The sequence below is a fragment of the Chenopodium album genome, chromosome 18 (assembly GCF_948465745.1).
Source record: "Chenopodium album chromosome 18, dcCheAlbu1.1, whole genome shotgun sequence".
Lineage (NCBI taxonomy): Eukaryota > Viridiplantae > Streptophyta > Magnoliopsida > Caryophyllales > Amaranthaceae > Chenopodium > Chenopodium album.
Genome location: NC_137851.1, coordinates 7,323,835 through 7,343,211, shown reverse-complemented (window position 1 = coordinate 7,343,211; position 19,377 = coordinate 7,323,835). Strand labels below are relative to the sequence as shown.

At 36.1% G+C, this 19,377-nt stretch overlaps 3 protein-coding genes across 4 annotated transcripts; all 3 read left to right on the top strand.

The window, feature by feature from the left end:
- Nucleotides 1-6,103: 6,103 nt before the first annotated feature.
- LOC145592936 (nitrate regulatory gene2 protein-like) lies at nucleotides 6,104-12,154 on the top strand. The gene is made up of 4 exons (XM_081649455.1): nucleotides 6,104-8,199; nucleotides 9,547-9,704; nucleotides 10,278-10,501; nucleotides 11,270-12,154. Exons 1-4 carry the CDS (start codon nucleotides 7,287-7,289, stop codon nucleotides 12,069-12,071), a joined length of 2,097 nt encoding a protein of 698 aa, XP_081505581.1. The 5' UTR covers nucleotides 6,104-7,286; the 3' UTR covers nucleotides 12,072-12,154.
- A 2,068-nt stretch (nucleotides 12,155-14,222) lies between these two features.
- LOC145591694 (putative disease resistance protein RGA1) lies at nucleotides 14,223-16,422 on the top strand. The gene is made up of 3 exons (XM_081648199.1): nucleotides 14,223-14,874; nucleotides 15,145-16,287; nucleotides 16,418-16,422. Exons 1-3 carry the CDS (start codon nucleotides 14,223-14,225, stop codon nucleotides 16,420-16,422), a joined length of 1,800 nt encoding a protein of 599 aa, XP_081504325.1.
- Nucleotides 15,877-18,810, top strand: LOC145592935 (uncharacterized). 2 transcript variants are annotated; one of them, XM_081649454.1, is made up of 4 exons: nucleotides 15,877-17,684; nucleotides 17,864-18,008; nucleotides 18,152-18,247; nucleotides 18,344-18,810. In XM_081649454.1, exons 1-2 carry the CDS (start codon nucleotides 16,433-16,435, stop codon nucleotides 17,902-17,904), a joined length of 1,293 nt encoding a protein of 430 aa, XP_081505580.1. In that variant the 5' UTR covers nucleotides 15,877-16,432; the 3' UTR covers nucleotides 17,905-18,008; nucleotides 18,152-18,247; nucleotides 18,344-18,810. The 2 variants fall into 2 exon arrangements, with proteins under 2 accessions (XP_081505580.1, XP_081505579.1); XM_081649453.1 differs by having other exon boundaries at nucleotides 15,877-18,008; nucleotides 18,349-18,810.
- The last annotated feature ends 567 nt before the right edge of the window (nucleotides 18,811-19,377 follow it).

Below are 19,377 nucleotides of genomic sequence, written 5' to 3'. Positions count from 1 at the left end.
GAGAAAGAAAATGAATTATGAAAGAGAAAAATATAGTGGAGGAATTAAATTATAAGAAATTAATCTCACTAACATTAGAGAGATTTTGAAGGAAAACTTTATATTCTTCCCTCTCCACCCCTTCCCCTTCGCTTTTCCCCTTTCCCTGTAACACATTGTTAGCTTTGAATTGAATATGAAGTGTAGTGCCTTTAATAGGAAATAATATTTTGGGTTGTCATCAACTTACTACTCGGGTGTTAAGTGTTGTTACTTCATCAAATACTTGGGTAGTATATTAAAGTTCATGTTGGTTCAAGTAAAGGTGTGTGGGATGAAGACGATGTTATTATCAATGTTCATGAAGGATGATATAGGTTACTAAGTTGCAGGGGTGGTTCTAAGCATGTGTAGGGTAGTCGATTGCATAGGGCCCCTACGTAAAATTACTATAGAAGAGCCCCAGTTTTTGAAATTTACTTTTACAAAATAAAGAGAAAATTTGTTATCAATAATTTATTACACAATTTTATCACAAACTTTATAATTTGGAAAATATTTTTTGTTAAAAAAATGATTTTAGTGCCCAATTGAACAAAATTGCACCGGGCCATTTTCAGTGTTAGCATTTGTAGCCCTGCCTCTATTAAGTTGCCACAAATCAAAATGTCAAAGTTGATTTTGAAGATGGTAGAAAAAAGGGTCTCCTATGACCACCACGGAATTTGACGGGTGTGGATAAGTGGTTGGACACATGGACCTCACGTAAAAACGCAATAAGATGTAAGGAACTAAGGAATCTTTTTTTTTTTTTTTGAGGGCAGGAACTAAGGAATCTATGTTAAGTCTATAATGTCATGTAATGAACAATAATTGCAATCTTTCTTTCTTTTTTTTCTTTTTTTTCCCAAATCCGAGCTCAATATAAACCATAATAATTAACACAAACTTTTAACACAACATATTTCATCACTTAAATTGAAAACAAAAAATTAGTAGGTGGATAGTGGGCCCCGCTAACGGTCATTGAACATAACAGTGTAACCTCGCTTTATCGGCTACATAATAGTAAGACCACTGTATAGTTAATAATTGTACCATAGGGTTACAATGTGTAACTTCCAAAAAGAAGAGGCACAACTTGAAAAATGCAATATTAGAGGGTCACTATGTAGAATATTAGTAAAGTCCATTCTTTAACTACAATTAAATATTTTCTACTATCTTTTATATACATTATTCACTAGTAGCATCTCCTATAAAACTTCTGCTAAACCACGAATTCTCTCTAGGGTTGTCTGGTTTGTTAAACTAGAATGAAATGGTATGACATCTCATAGTATGGGATATGAGCTAAACTAGTTTGAAATTGTTTGGTTTACATCATGGAATTATTTATGAATTTTAATAGTGAAATGGAATGTGAATCTTAAGGGATGAGATAGGTATGAAATGTTAGAGGAATGAAGTAGAGTTAGAGACTCTTTTAATATGAGATTTCATACCTAAAAAGCCAACCAAAAACAATAATTTCTAAACATATTTTATCGTTTCTGGTGCACTATTTGTAAGGAAAAATTGATTCTAATCTAATCTTTCACCGATCTTCGTCTATTATCCCACCTTTTGATTATAGCTGATTAATCCCAACTTTAGGGGGCATCTTATTTTATTAGGCCAAACTGATCGGTTACCTGTTCTTTAGGGTTTTTTTTCAATTTTTTTAACAAAAAAAAGGAGGATTCTAAAAATAAAAATAAAATAAAAACTCCAGCAACCACCCATGCCCACCTTCCCAAAGCCACTCCTGAGTCCCCTATGGATTTCGGAAGTCGAAATTATCCGACAACCCCACCTATTTCCGGCCAGTCCTTCCCCCTCCCCCTAACCACCCTTTTCCAGCCAAACTCTCCCTCTTCCACTCTCTTTCCGCTGTTCCGACCAACCCTCCCGCCAAAAATCCTAAACAACCTTCCAAACACTCTCTCCCCCTCACCCTAACCTCCCTTTTCCGGCCAACTTGTCCTTATCCCTCTCTCTTTCCGGTCACATGTCCAAAATCCCTGGAAATCCTAAAAAACCCTCGAAATCTCCATCCGGTAACCCCAACTCGTCGAGAACCCTCGCAAATTAATCTTACAACCATGAGATTAGTCTCCATACTCTAAATTATTCTACAAACTGCACATCATTACCACCATGATAAAATTGTTGCCACAAAGTATAAGCTTTCCCTAAAGAGTTGATATGACCCTACACTATTTACAACTAGTGTGATGGCGTTGGGAAGAAGAAGACTGTGATGATGGTGGTGGTGGCAAAAACTTTGTGGTTAGATCCGTAGGAAGACTTTAAACACCTACCCTTTTGGGTTACCTATGCTCTTTTCTATCACCATTCTTACCTAGAGTTTTCATTGAATTCGACGGCAAAGCCGTAGGAAATGGACGTCGAAAATGGTGGGGTTGGCTTTGTGTTTGTTGTGGTGTTCGCTTGTTGTATGATATCTTGAAAATTTGTCATTATAATTGAGAAAGGAAGGAGGAGGAAGAAGGGAAAGAAGAAACAGTATTTACAGAATTGTCATTTGAGTTACACAATTTGTTACTCAAATTGAGTAATGTGGGTTTATCTCTTTTTGTATAAAGATGGCAAATTATAAGATGCACCATGGTGCATATAGTTCTATGTGAACCACCAATTAAAATATTTTCTCTATTCTCTTTCCTCCTCTACATACTTTCCTAATTTCTGATTTTTTTTTCCTCTCTTTTATTTTCTCTCTCCTCTATTTTCTCTCTATTTTATTTTTCTTTTTCTTGAATTCGTTCATCATCCTTTTAATTGAATTCTTTCATATTGTTTATCACCATAGAGTGAATTTCTTCATTATAATAGATTAAATTCAAATTTTGTTTTCTTCAACCTTCGATTTGAAGCTTTGTTAATGGAGTTTTACAATGAAGTGAAGCTAAAAATGGCGTCGTCGTCAAATAGAAGGTGATTAAGACGTTGGTGAGATTATTTTTCATGAGATTTCATTTTCTAAACCACCATGGCTAGGTTTGAGTTTCGAAATATGTAGCTTTTATATTCTTTTGATTTTTTAGTGATAATTGTGCATTTTGTATTTGATTATATTTTAGTATTTTGAACATTTTAAGTTAAAAATGTGAACGTATGATACGTTTTCTGTAAACACATAACATGTATTTTTGAAATTTCGAACATCTTTATTATAATTTTGAACATGCGATAAATTACTTATGAACTTATTTTTGTTTTAACTCTATATATATTTAATTTTATTAAAAAATTTGGCATTCTATACTTTATAATTTATAAATCTAAACATTTGACATTCTGAGCAGTGTCTTCAAGTGTAGAAGTTTTTGAAGGGTGTTCAGTGGTTTGTGGTTGGGGTTCAGAAGTTTTTGTAGGGGGTTCAGAGGTTCATCTAGGGTGTTCAGTGGTTTGTGCTTGGGGTTCATAAGTTTAGGTTTTTGTAGGGTGTTCAGTGGTTCAAAGGTTTTTGTAAGGGTTCGGAAGTTTTTAAAGGGTGTTCAGTGGTTGGTGTTCAGAAGTTTTGTAGGAGGTTCAGAAGTTTTGTAGGAGGTTCAGATATTTTTGTACGGTGTTTAGTGGTTTGTGGTTGTGGTTCAGAAGTTTTTGGGTTTTCAGAGGTTTTTGAAGGGTGTTCAGTGGTTTGTGATTGTGGTTAAGAAGTTTTTGTAGGAGGTTCAGAGGTTTTTGAAGGGTGTTCAGTGGTTTATGATTGGAGTTCAAAGGTTTTGTAAGGGTTCAGATCAGAAGTTTTTTAAGGGTGTTCAGTGGTTTGTGGTTGGTGTTCAGAAGTTTTGTAAGGAGTTCAGAGATTTTTGTATGACGTTCAGTGGTTTATGGTTGGGGTTCAGAAGTTTTTGGGGGTTCAGAGGTTTTTGAAGGGTGTTCAGTGGTTTGTGATTAGGGTTTAGAAGTTTTTGTAGGGGGTTCAGAGGTTTTTGAAGGGTGTTCAGTGTTTTATGGTTGGGGTTCAAAAGTTTTTGTAGGGTGCTTCAGAGATTTTTGTAGGGTGTTCAGTAGTTTGTGGTTGTGGTTTAGAAGTTTTTGAGGGGGTTGAGAGGTTTTCGTAGGGTGTTCAGTAGTTTATGCATGGTTTGGGTTCAGAGGTTTTTGTAGGGGTTCAGAAGTTTATGAAGGGTGTTCAGTGGTTTGTGGTTGGAGTTCAAAAGTTTTGTAGGGGTTAAGAGGCTTTGTAGGGTGTTCAGTGGTTTGTAATTGGGGTTCAGAAGTTTTTAACAATTGATTTTTTCTTAGATACATCATCGAATTTCCTTCTTTTTTTGGTGTTCAGATGTTGAACATTTGACTTATTGTACAATTTAAAAACAGATTGCGAACTTAAACAATAAATTACTTACACATCTTTATCCTCTTCCGTAGGAGCAAATAATTTTGATTTTCAACCAAAAAAAAAAAAAAAATTTAAAAAAGTCAAAAAGATAATTATATAGTAGAATATAGTTTCAATTTTATAATTTGTTGAATTATATTAGCAAATTTATTTAACATAAATATAGGAAAATAAAAAAAAATTAAGTATTGTTTATTTTTTTGAAGGTGTTTTCATGTATTTTTTGTCTTTTGTCATGGTACATTGAAGTTTTTAGAGAGGGAAAAATGGTGAGAGGAGAGAGAAAATACAAAAGAATTCATTGAGGAAGGTTTTTAATTTATGAGAGGAGAGAGAAAATTTTTAAAATGAAATAAAAATAGATATGACATTTTTTTTTTGAACTTAAATATTTTTGACGGTTGGAGAGAGGATGAACTATTATTAAAAAAATAAAAAAAATTAAAAAGAAAAAACACTTCGTGGGCTTCTTTCGTTTGGGCTTCTTGTGTTGGGTGTGGGCAAGGTGCACCTATTTCTAGGTGCACCATGGTGCACATAATACTAATTGTATAAAGATTAGAGGTGATCAATGGGCGGGTCGGGCCAAAGCCAAAAATTAGCCCATTTCATGGGTCGGGCTGGATTTTTATGCCCAAAGCTAAATCCAATGGTCAAGCCGTGCGAGCTTTTCGGATATGACCAAAAAAATCAATTAAAAATGCATAAAAAACGTATTTCCAAACCTGCCAAAAAAAAATAAAATCGGGCTTAAGCCGGGCCCGACCCAATTTGAGGCCGAAAAATTATGCTCAAAACTCGTCCATAATAGGCTTGTGCTAACTTTGATCACCTCTAATAAAGACAATATTCTATCATGTCACATATCAATTTCTAGGGGTGAAAGTGAATCGGTGTAAAACCGAACTGAACCGAAAAACCGAACCAAATAAGGAATGTGGTTCAGTTTTTTGGGAGGGTGGTTCGGTTTCGGTGTCAAAAATAAAAAAAATTCGGTTTTCGGTTCGGGAAATTGTAAAACCGAACAAAACCGAATTATAAGCCCAATCCTACAAAACCCCTGGCCCAAAACTAAATACCCTAGGTATATAATGAAAAATAAGAAAACCCTAATCACTCTCAGCCTCCCTCTCTCTCTTTCCACCCTTTCTCTCTCCTTTCCTCTTCTCCTCTTTCCCGGATTTCGCCCAATTGCCCATTCTCTCTCCTCTTCTTCGCTTTCATTGTCTCATTCTCCTCTTTTCTTTTCGTTTTTCTTGTCTCTCCTCGCCACCATTAACGAAAACATCGAGCTTTTGATTAATAAATTCCGAATTCGCTTCACCATTAACGAACACCATCAACTATATTAAAGGTTTTGATTTCGAACACCATCAACTAAAGGTTTTTCATGTCAAATTCGACTATGAAAACTCTAGATCTAGAGTTTTCATGGTCGAATTTGACCATTAAAAACCCAAATTCGACGTTTTTTCTGTGGAATGTGAGGTTTGTCCTCTTTTTCTTTCTTTTAATTTGGTTTGTGTTTTTTTTTTTCTACTAATTTTTGTCCAATTTTTTCTGATATTTCGATGATTTTTGTTCCAATTTTTAGTTCAATGAAATTAGGGTTTTATCTTAAATTTTTCGAAATTATAGCAATTCGATATTATAGTAATTATGTCTAGGAATGTTTGCGGATCTGGGTTAAAACTTGTTTTATTATGTTTGTATAAATGGGTTTGGTTTGGTTTTAATTGGTGTGTTTTGGTTTGGATTTTTTTGCAAAATTTGATGTTTATGATGTTTGATATGAAAATTCGGTGCAGTTCGGTTTTTTTTTAAGAAAACCGAAATTTAGGTGGTTTGGTTTGGTTCGGTTTCAAAGCTAAAGTGGTGCGGTGTGGTTTGCAAAATCAAGAAACCGAATTATGGTGGTTCGGCTAAAAACCAAACCGAAAACCGAACTTTCACCCCTATCAATTTCAATTTATTGTTCATACTTCCTAATAAAGTTTAAAACTATGAGCTCCTATTATTTTCCTTTTCACTTTTTTTTTTTTATTTTTTTTTTAATTTTTTTTAATTTTTTTTAGGACAAAAATCATAAGTACCAAATATATCTATGTTATACTTCAACAAAGTGACAATGGTGTTGGGGGTGTACCACACCATTCATTACACACCCCATTTGGTTGAAAATAAGCACCCCACTTCCTTTATATCCCTAGTACCATTTTGTTTTTAGTCAAAAGAAAAAGTTACAATTTTATTTGGTAAAACAACAAATTTCACTATTTACCATTTTTATTTGCCTAATTTGAGCAATTAACACACCATTTTTATGACATAACTCCCTAAAACAACAAAAATACTTTTATTAAACCCCTCAATACGACGCCGTTTCTTGCCTCAAAAAATGTGTACGTTACTAATTTTAAAACTCAAGAACACAAGAATTAAGATTTGCTTTTCCATAACCTTCTGCACCGCTTTCTCCTTCCCATCACCACCATTTTTTCACTGTTTTTGTCAGTTTCTTTCTCTCTCCTCCCTCTTTCTCTCTCCTCTAAACCAGACACCTCCATTAAAACTCTATTTTAAGCTTTAAAATTCTAAAGTTACTTTCTTTTGTACCCAAAAACCTTCAATTTCAGTTTTCCCACTTGGGTTTTCGCTTAAATTTCTCATTTTTTTGTTACTTAAATCGTTAATTTCTTCATCTGGGTTTACTCAAAAGCTCTGATTTTTACTCAAAAGCTCTGTTTTTTTACCTATAAATACCCATTTTCACTTAAATTTCTCAACCTGTTTTAACTCAAACCGTCAATTTCTTCATCTGGGTATACTAAAAAACTCCCATTTTTATAGTAAAGCTCAGATTTTAAACCCCATTTTCACTGTAAACCAAGAAATGGGGTGTGCTCAGTCAAGAATAGACAATGAAGAAGCAGTATCCCGTTGCAAAGACCGCAAAATCTTGATGAAAGAAGCCGTTTTAGCTCGAAGCGCCTTTGTTGTAGGACACTCTGCTTACGCAATCGCCCTTCGAAACGCCGGTTCAGCGCTAAGCGATTACGGGCACGGCGAGACGGCATCTGACACAGAACCCCCACCACCGCCGGTGTCAGCTGCCGAGCCCCCACCACCACCACCGCCACCGCCACAAGAGCCGCTCCCTCCTCCTCCCCCTCCATTACCCGTTTTCACCCCTTCCCCCCTCCAACGGTCCGTTACAATGCCGGAGTTTTCGGCTTCGAAACGCGGCGTTTCGAGTATGGGATCGTTGGAGGAGGTGGAAGGCGGCGGTGGCGGTGGCGGTGGTGGTGGTGGGGAGGATGAGAAGGTTGGGAGGGGGGAGGAGGAGAGTGCTATTAAAGGGATGGCTTGGGATTATTTTTTTTTGTCAGATGATAATAATATGATGGGTGGTGCTGGATTAGATGAGATTGATGAAGAAGGTGAAGAAGATGAAGAGGAAGGAGAAGAGGAGGAGGAAGAGAATGTGAGAAATCGGTTTAAACCCGCCGAGAAGGCGGAGGTGGTGGTTGAATTAGGGATGGAGACGCCGCCCCCACCGCCTTCCGAGGCCGGGGTTAGGCATTTTATGCATTCTAACTCCGCGCCGTCGGAGGCTTTGATGGGGAGTAGTAAGGTGGAGAATGTTGATGCTAGTGGTAATATTGGTGGTAATAAGGTTAATTTGATGAAGGTTTTGGAATTAATTGATGATTATTTTCTTAAGGCTTCAGAGTGTGCACAGAATGTTACTAAGTTATTGGAAGCTCATAAGTTTCAATATCAATCTAGTTTTGCTGATAATAAAGGTTTAATTCTTTGTTCTTTGTCTTTAATTTTGTTTGGTTCCTTTTGTTCTTGTGGTTTGTTGAGAGAATTATATATTGTGGTTGACTGTGGTCCCATTTTATGGAATTTTAATTAATTAGTTTATGTCAAACAATAATACTTGATAATGTTGGATGTTTGATTATGTTTTGCGGCTTTTTTTTTTGATCAATTAACTTGGCTTGTTGTGATTAGTGTTTGATATTTCTTTGGGAGATTGTAGTATCTAGTGGCAATATAATTATTTCTTGTCTTCACTTTCGTTTGATTGTTTTTGTTGTGCCCTTTGTTTATATCTGTTTGTATACTTGTTTCTAGCAATTATAATAATCTCAGATAAAAATTAAATCTAACCTGCAGCCTGCTGCATTTTCATTGGAGATGGCTTTTTTTGAGTTATTATACTTGTGTTTCGAGTCTTCCAAATATAACTTAGACAATGCTCATTTCTAGTTAAAGAAGTTCATATTCTATTATAAGTTGAAGGTATTTCTCAAATGTGTTTTGTTTCCCATCAAAGTTGTGTGAAGGAGCATCATTAATTCGTGAACTTCACATATCTTTAACTTAACAGAAAGCCTGGACTTGAGCTTCTGGTGAGTTGGGCTACCAAATAGGTTGATAAGAGTACATGTTTGGTGAGGGTGTGTTGTTATTCTGGTAAAAAACATCCAGTTTATGATGAAATTCATGTTAGTCAAGGTCTTCCTTCTATATACATATTCGGAATATTCTTGCTGATACCTCATCTATTTCTCAATGCATTTCTTGTATCTCAGCTAGCATATGTGAGCTACATTTAAGTGGTAAATGAGGATGTGGTACTGGTCACGAGGATTGACATCATTATCAATTCCTAATCTTTCATTTACATTGTCTCCGAAAAATTGTTGTACCCTTGGAGAATCCTTGTTTAGGTCATTTGTCAGCCACACCGAGATTGCTTTGATGATTGGCCCTTTTAGTTCTCTCTGTTGTTTTTCTGTGGTAACTGGTAATGCTAATAGGAGTTGGAAAATCCGAAAATGACCAACTTTATTACTTAGTCGCTGCTAAATCCCTATATTTAATAATGTTTGAGTTTGCTTGCATGTCAATATATATTAACTATGCTCAAATCTAGTTGCTGCTACTAATGGGAAATAGACATCAACTATCCCCAGAAGCTGAAAGCCAACAACATAAACTGTGTTTTTTTTTGAGCTGTTTTGCATTGTAGTTGTATGTAGTCTCCTATATTGAATTGATCTAGTTCTTGGTTATTGATGAATCATGAATGTACTATGTATAAGCTAATAATTTTTTTTTCTTTAAAAATCTATTTCCAGTTCCTGTTGATCATGCCGCCAGAGTTATGCGCGTCATTACGTGGTCATCAAAGGGCGTTCCTGATGGGGGAAAAACTGACCCCGATGACAGTGAGTCACTTGCCACTGTCTTGGATAAACTGCTGGCATGGGAGAAAAAGCTATATGAAGAAGTTAAGGTACATTTCTAATGTCAAGATAATTGATATGAATGATATCTCATATGAGTCATATCTACATGTGTGGTGGTGAATATTACATAAAAGTGAACCCAACCAATTCTAATCAAAGTGGGGTCCACACAGAATCTTGGCATGAAAGCCAGTTGCTAATATCCATGTGAAAACTCTGATTAAATCTCATGCTGTATTTGGCATATTGGTATAATGTGTGAAATAAAAGAGACTTTCAAACAAATTAGTTACAGAATCATGGTGTTAAGCCTTTGATGCAACTTGCTGCTTTGTAGCCTTGTACCTTTGGAAATTTTGAAGTTGAAACTTGTTACTATCTGTGGGATTAACTACTATAATTATGAGCTCCCTTCTGGTATGGAAAAAAAATGTGCTATTTTGAAGTTTAATATTATTAACAAAAGTATAAGTTAACAAAGGTTTAATCTGATGCACCTGTGTTTAGTGTAACATTTTTGTGTTTCACTCTTAAGCCACAGGAGTACAGTATAATTTTATCAGTATGATATCGTGATACTTCTGAGATCATGATGGTTTTTGCTTGCTTTTGCCTGTTAGGCTGGTGAGCTGATGAAGCTGGAGTATCAGAGGAAGGTTTCAGTTCTTAATAGACAGAAAAAACGTGGTGCTACTGCAGATTCATTGGAGAAAACAAAAGCAGCCGTTAGTCATTTGCACACTCGATACATTGTTGACATGCAGTCCATGGACTCAACTGTATCAGAAGTAAATGATTTGCGAGATCAGCAGTTGTACCCAAAACTTGTTGAGTTAGTTGACAGGTATATATTTTTTTCCTAGCATTCTTTTTACCATGGATCTTTCATACACTATCTGAGGTTGCCACCTATGTTGCTTGGTCAATGAATCTGCTTCTTTCCTGTTGAGATTAATGACAACATTGAGATGTTTGATTGGATTTTAGCCTGTAGAGATCTTACATCGACTAGTTCTCTCAATACAGCAATCAACCTCAGATTCCTTTTAGAAAACTATTAACCTTGCTCGTTCGTATGAGTGATAGGAGAGAGCACACCATTAAAAGAAGAGAACCAGTACATATAAGGTTTGAAATGGCCAAGATTTGCCATGTGGTGTTTTGAATTTCTAGATTTTGTTGGGCTGCCAAATGCCAATTATTAAACATTTGATATGTTACTACCCTAGTAACCCTTTAAAGGTATAGTTGATTATGTCGTTAGAAGTGGAAACCAAATTTTTCACCCTTGTCAATTTTGATGATTTTAAGAGTCCACCTCAAGTTGATCATAGATGTCTTGCACTTTCAGACTTCAGAGTATCTTGAAAAAATCTCTTAATTATTTTCCCACTTGAATTTTGCGTTATATACTAGAGTTTGCTGCTTCACCTCCAGTCCATTATGTTACATTACCTTGTAATCGTTTCAATTCATTTTTCTCTAACACGTGGGCAAGATGAACAAACAAATGATTAAAACCTTATTCCCAAGATATAGTTTATGGTATCTATTTTTCAAATGACAGTTATAATTAGCTAATTTGCCGGACTTCTGGTGATGATCAATGCAGAATGGCTCAGATGTGGGAGGATATCTCTGTACACCATGATAGCCAGCTGCAGGTTTCTACAGAACTAAAATCTCTCGATGTCTTGCTTGCTCCCCGGGAAACTAGCAAGCCCCACTATCAGTGCACCATCCAACTCTCCAATGTCATTCAACAATGGCTAGAACGATTTGAGACTCTAGTAGAACAGCAGAAACACTATGTTCGATCACTCAACAGTTGGTTGAAGCTAAACCTCATCCCCATTGAAAGCAACCTCAAGGAAAAGGTTTCTTCCCCACCCCGAGCCCACCACCCCCCAATTCAAACCCTCCTCCATGCATGGCACGATTCACTAGAGAAGCTCCCCGATGAGGTCACCAGAACCGCCATCTCATCTTTTAGTGCTGTGATCAAGACCATCATATTGCACCAAGAGGAGGAGATGAGGCTGAAGGAAAAATGTGAAGAGACGAGGAAGGAGTTCTTAAGAAAGAATCAGGCTTTTGAGGATTGGTATCATAAACACATGCAGCGAAAGGGTCCTGAAGCAATGGACCCTGAGAGAGGTGAAGACGGGCCTGGCAAAGATCCGGTATCAGAGAGACAGTTTTTGGTAGAGACCTTAAGAAAGAGATTAGAGGAAGAGCAGGAAAAACATCAGAGGCATTGTGTTCAAGTTAGAGAGAAGTCACTTGGAACCCTTAAAACACGGTTGCCCGAGCTGTTTAGAGCTTTGTCAGAATATGCTCACGCCTGTTATGATGCTTATAATAAACTGAGGGCCATTGTACTTTCCCAAAGTTCTAATGGCGTTCCTTCTTGACAATGTAAAACTATTTTGACTGTTGTATTATCTGTGCTTCTGTATAAGTTATTTTAATGGGTAAGAATGAGTTTTGACTTGCTTTTGTTTCGTCAAAATCTTGCATCTTTGAGTCTACCTACAGACAGTAAAGGTGTGATTATGTGAAGGTGCGTAGTATATTTTTTATAAAAGGGTAACTTTTAGATAATGTTTAGTTTATGCACCCGACTGCACAATGTTTATTAAACACTTACGAAGTATTTAAAATGGTCATCAACAATAATACGCACACCTCACTATCTGAAAGAATGTGCCGTTCTAACCCAAAAACACAGAGGATAAAAACATACTGTGTTCGTACAATTTAAACCCAATAGGCATTGAGTGAAAATGTATATAGTTCTAACCTAAGAAACATTGAGTGAAATAGTTCAAACCCTTGAATGTTAAGTAAAAGAATACACTCTTTGTTTATCTAATTATCTTAGGCGATACATTTCACTTTGAGCATGTTTACTAATCCATGATTCAAATGTTAATTATTAATAAGAAAAAGTTTATAAAAGGTACTTCATTTTTTAAGACTATACATTGACTACTTTAGATCTGCATATAGTTTTACTTTAAAAAAGGATTTGATAGGAGTACTATTCATATCAACAAAATGCATCTTTATTTTAAGGAATTTATATATTGTATTAAATTTTCTTATATATAAACCATTTATTACAAATGTACGCGCTCTAGTTTTTGGAGCCGGACAATATCTTGCCTATTTGGAGTCACTATATGAAGTTAGCAATCGATTTTATTTTATTATACTCAGTAACATAATATTTTATATATCTTAGGGGGCGTTTGGTTCAGAGAGTGGTATGGGGTTGGAATTAGGAATAAGGTTAAGGTGGTATGGGGTTGGAACTTGATACTTAATACCATGTGTTTGGTTTAATTCTGGAATGGAATATCTCACTTTTTTCTCCTTTTATTTGATACCTAAGGGAATGGAATGAGCCAAACCCACCTCCCCCCAAGGTTTCTAAACCCCTATACCTCATGGGTTTGAGATATGGGTTTGAAATTCATATTTTTGACAACCAAACATATGGTATGGGTTTTAGTCATTCTAAACCCATACCTCATACCTATATTTCGTGAACCAAACGCCCCTTAATTGTATTACAGAAGTATAGAGTAAATACAAGTTAGATTTTCATAGTTGGATGTTACTTGTTTCCCCTTACTTTATTCTCCAAGCCATCCATAACTTTTAACCTTTTATGATTCGTTACTACCATCATTTTGCTACATTATAGAATTGTGTTGCAAGATGCACAAAAGGAGAAATGAAGGGCAGCAAAAAACAATATTCAATCCCCAACATCAAAGTATTCAAAGGAATGCACGCAAGGTGTTTGAGGAAATGTCGACTGAAAATTTACAGCATTACTGAATCAAGGTACGCGTATTTGCGATTTATTCCGGAGAAGATATTCTATACTTTATATTCTCTCCTTTTGTATTACTTCACCCGTCCCAATTTGTTGCTTGATTGGTAAAGTATGAAAAATAATTTACATGTGAATGCCGAATGTGATTATTTCTATTTACGAAGTATTTTTATTTTTACAAGTGATAAAGAACGAGACGTATTGTTGTAATAAAAAGACATCCCTAAAAGAAATGATTCAAAATGTCTTATTATCATAATTTTAAAAATATGTTGTTTCAAAAAAAAAAATAAAATAAAAAAGATTCAATAGACATTTTCAAAAGACATGTAAATTACGATGAAAAAATTTATCGGAGGATATCGAATGACTCAACATAGAATCAAAATACAGAGTACTCTTTAGATAATACCTTTAGAGAAATGTTATTCCCATATCTAAACATTCGTTCCTTTAGTAATACCTGTGAAGTAATATTTTTCCTTGCGCATAAATCAACATAAATGATTGTTCGTTACTCTAATTGTTTATTCCAAGTGTAAAAAAGAGATTACCCTTCGTTATTGGTTAATACTTAATAGTGTGATTCACAACTTTTACATAGAGCTTATATATATAGGTGAAAGCTATGTTCAGAATTCATTCATTATCATTTACAAGAATTACAATTCACATAAGGTAGAGAAAATAAAAAAAAATAAAAAGAGAGAGAGAGAGAATGGCAGAGGGAGTTCTTTATGACTTAGCTGGAAAAGCCTTGAGTTACTTGGCTGAACCAGCCTTTAAAGAGGCTGTTTCCTGGTGGGGTGCACGAGATGATCTGAAGAAGCTTGAGAAAACCATTAAGATGATCCAAGCTCGACTTCGAGATGCTGAGAGGCACCAGGAAGAGGATGGAAACGATGCCATCAAAGAGTGGCTTCGGAGGCTGAGGATGGTGCTTTACCAAGCTGATGACTTGTTTGATGAAGTCCTCACTGTTGACCGCCAGAAACAGCTGATGGAGGTTAACAAGCGCAAGCAGGTTTGTCTTACTTTCTCGAGGTCTGGCACTCTTTATTTTAACTGGAAAATATCTCGTGAAATCAAGTCTATTCGACAACAACTAGATGAAATTAGTTCAGACATTGCTGGCTTAGGATTGAATCCCTATCCTGAACATAGAGATGAACCACTATGCATAGGGGACCGAATCCTTAGGAATAGGGATACAGCCTCTTTTGTGAAAACTGAAGATGTCATTGGTAGGGAAACTGATAAAAACATTATTATTGGGATGCTTTTTGATCCTAATAATGATGATGGGAAAAGGATTACCGTGATTCCAATTGTGGGGCTTGGGGGTCTTGGGAAAACGACTTGCTCAGCTTGTTTATAATGATGAGGGGGTTCGTAAACATTTTTATCTTACTGCATGGGTCTGTGTACCTGAGGTAAATAACCAGAACCAAGAATTGGAAAAAGTTTACCGGTCCTTGAGTAATTGTAAGGATAGTAGTCAACTCTCAGTGGATCAAATTAAGTCGAGCATACTAGAAACAATTAAAGATAAAGAAGTATCTGCTTGTCTTAGATGACATATGGGATGAGAGTCGGGATCATTGGTTAGATCTTTTTAGTTTGCTTGGCTGTGGTTCAAGTTATTGTAACAACACGCTCTGCTAAAGTTGCAAAAGCTGTTGGGACAACAGAACCCCACAATCTAGGACTTCTAACAGAAGTGGAGTCTTGGAATCTTTTTAAAAAATTTGCGATTGTATCAGAGAAAGATGAGAGTAATCCTAATTTGGTTCAGACTGGGAAGGAGATCGTAAATAGTTGTGGAAATGTTCCCCTTGCTATTAGGGTTGTTGGAAGTCTTCTTTACTCTGAAAATAGTGAGAAACACTGGCAACGAATTAGAGAGACTCATCAACTCTCTAAGGCAAAGGGGAAGGGAGGTGATAGCGTCATGGAAGTGTTGAAGTTAAGCTATGATTACTTGCCACCAGAATTAAAGCAATGCTTTGCTTATTGTTCATTGTTCCCAAAGGACCATGAATACAGTATGACTCATTTGGTTAAATTGTGGATGGCGCAAGGATATATTGATCCATCAAGCACAGAAACTGGAGAAGAATACTTTATGGAATTGATAGGGAGGAATTTATTTCAAGATCACCGAGAAGATGAATATAATGGTGACGAATATTGCAAAATGCACGATTTAGTGCATGACTTGGCTCAAATTATTGCTGGTGAAGAGATGAAACAATTGGTTGAGCCTTTAGATCATCTACCTTCTGCTGATGGACTTGTGCATGTGAGTATTCAAATGTTACAGACAGAAGATGATGGATCATGGGAAGCTCCTCCGCCATTGCTTGCTGCTACGAAGATGCGGTCTTTGATAGTATTTAGAGATAATTTTGTTATTCCTAATCCATTATCTCTTGAAATGGTGATTTTGAAACTTCAATCTTTGCGTGTCTTAGACTTGGAGGATATGGATATTTCCATTGTCCCAAATTCTATAGGGAAGTTGAAACATCTAAGGTACCTTAATCTTGCAAGAAATTTTGATATTGAATGTCTTCCTAACGACATAACAAGATTACAGAATTTGCAAACACTTAACCTTGTGGGTTGCCTAAATCTTAGAGGGTTGCCAAGAGATTTTTGTAAATTGGAAAGCTTGAGGCACTTGGGAATCTCTGGGAGTGATTTGAGTGATTTGCCGGCAGGATTTGGGAAAATGATATCTCTTAAAGTGTTAGATTCATTTATAGTTGGGGAAAACTATGGTATAGATTCACTACCTTCCTTGAATTTTACTGGATATCTAAGAATTCAATTTCACAAGTGGCGAAGTGATGCTGTTGTGGGAGCACAAAGGGCAAATTTGAAAGACTATCAACAATTGACAATTCTTAGATTAATTTTCTATCCATGGATGTAACTCCTGATTTAGGTGAAATGGATAGAATGTTAACGTTCTTGCAGCTGCCTCCAAATCTTAAAGTTATCGAAGTATTAGGTTACCAAGGAGTTGAGATGCCACGTACATGGTTTGATGGGCTTTCTAAGCTTGTTTCCATTGATATTCTATTGTGCAGTAAGTGCACAGCTCTCCCTCACTTGAGTAAGTTGCCTCATCTTAACGGAATTGAAGGCTTGGAGTATGTAGAAGATGAAAACGACAATTTGGTGGATGGTGGAAAATGTGGTTCTGGAGCCCACAATGTCTATTTCCCATCCTTGGAGATCTTGCAATTGGAGGATTTGGTATCTCTGAAGGGGTGGACAAGACCATCAAAGGAAGACGGTGGTGAACCAAGGCAGTTATTGTTTCCTCGTCTTTTGAAATTGGAAGTAAGAAACTGCCCCAAGTGGATTTCAATGCCTCTAGCACCAAAGCTGGAGTCATTAAACGCTTTTGGTATCAATTGGAAAGTGTTTGAATCCAAATTAACGTCAATAGATGATGAGGAAGCAGCTTCACCACCATCATCAAGGCAGTTGTTGTTTCCTTGTCTTATGCAACTGACATCACATTTCTTCCCCAACTTCATGTCAATAGAGGCTCAAAGAATAAATTCCACGTCAATTGATGATGAGGAACCAGCTTCTTCATCATCAACAACTCTTTTCACTTCATTAAAGGAGTTGGATATTTCTAAGATTGAAGATGGACCAGCTTCTCTATCAATCAGTAGTAGGTTCTCTAATCTACAGAGTATAAAAATTTGCCAATGCGACGAACTGACAAGTTTGATGATAGAATCTTCGAATTCCATTCGAGATCTCAAAATTCAAGGGTGCAAAAGGATGAAAAACATTTCAGTGGGAGATCACTCCGTCCATGACACACTGGAAATCTGGGGCGATTATTTTATCGTGGGTGATGATTTTGAAGAAGAGATCTTTCAAAGCATTGCTTGCCTAACCACGCTTCAGAAACTTGAAATTGCAAATTATGGCAAGTTGACACAATTCCCAGAAGAGATGGGCAACCTCTCCTTGCTTCGTGAGGTGAAGATTTTTAATTGTCCAAAAATGGCATCGCTTCCACAATCATTACTAGGCCTTACCTCCTTACAGAAGCTTTACATAGATGGCTGTCCAGATCTGAAAAAAAGATATGAGAAGCCGAATGGCCAAGATTGCCACCTTCTCCAACACATTCCCGATGTTGAATTCCGTGAGTTTCTTAGTCCCACACTCCTACACTTTGTCTTTGTATTACTCGTATTTTATTCATTACTCATATTAGTCATATTTGATTATTATTATTATATCTAACTTTAATTTAGTGATAAATAAAGTGTGTTTATTACATGACATATTTGTAAATAAATCAATAACTTTTTTATTAAATAGAGGCTCCACAGATACTTTGCAATTGGACAGTTAATGGCTAATTGAGATAACCAAATCAAGGCTGCTTTTTTGGTCTGATGAATTACCACAGTACAATTGGTGAATGCTGTGACAATGGTTCCATGACTGACAATTTCATTCTGCTGTAAGCATCCCAGTCTTCCCTGGTTCTTTCAAGCAGGAATTATCATTATTGTATTCCCTAATCATTTTGTTGTTTGGCTTTTCATGTAGATTTGTCTCTTGAAATTATTAATCATTAACTGCTACTAGTATTGTTTATTGCAGCTCTTCCCATATGCTGATTACAATAAGTTTCTTCTTGTAAAATAGTCTCAATACTCTCAAATCAGAGGAAAAGTAATCCATGATATCTTCACTCAGGTGATCCTGCAAGCTTATAGTTTTAAAATTTCAGACATGAATCGCCTACTGCCTTTTATTAGCTGAAGTTTATTGAGTAATTTTCTGAGTTACTAGTGCAGGAATGCTGTAGCCTGTAGCTAGGTACTGAAGTGAAGATGGTGATCGACTTTAAGTGCTCTTTAGAGATGTCAGGCTATGTGCATCATTGATGCATGCAACGGCAAATACACCAAGCTCGAAACAAGTGAAATGAAATTGAGGCCCCTGTTTGTTACTGGCCTGATGAGCAAATGATTGGTGGAACTTTTCAACCCTTCCTAGAAGCTGGGGAAAGCTTACACAGTGATGCTAATCACAGGCTAGTGTTGGGGTTGTCGTGGTGTATGTGGTCAGCTTGTTCGAGCCACATGTAGCTTCAACTCAGACGATATATTTGGTCGTGTCAAATTTACTCTGTATAATCTATTATATGAACCTAAGCCAGTATTTCAAAGTGTTTAATCCAATCACTCTTTGCTGTATGTACAAACATAAGTCAAGTGACTAGCTTCTGATTTTAGTGACATAACTTCATATATTAAAATTTGCATGGGTTTTCGATGTGTGGATTTTTAAACTTTTGATATTGAATCAGTTGTTATAAGTGTGTATAATCCATAGAGCAATAAACTATTTCTCTCTAAAGAACTGGCTTGGTGATTAAAGCCTCTCCAAATGTGGCGTATATATGATAATGGCTGTCAATCTGTCATGACATAATTTTTGCACTAACTGTTCTTTATGTTTTAATAGATATGCAACATCAAAATATCAAATCATATTTTAACTATAGTTTAATTAATACTCTGCCGTATAGACTTTCAGAATGATAATTGTGATTTGTTATATCTAGCTTGAAAATGACGTAAGGCCATAGTTTAAATTGCGTTTTTACTAGGGTGCAACGATTTATACGAAGTATAATTTAATAAGCTACTCTGTCCCATAATGAAATATAAGATACAATGATTTATAATGAAAAAATTTAGTCTTACACTCTTACCTGAAGCTGTATCCATCGTATGTCATCTGCACGAATGCACATTACTGTGTAGTAGAAGTAGGTATAACCTCATTGCCCAGGTCCCCCCTCCGGCTCTCCCATTGCA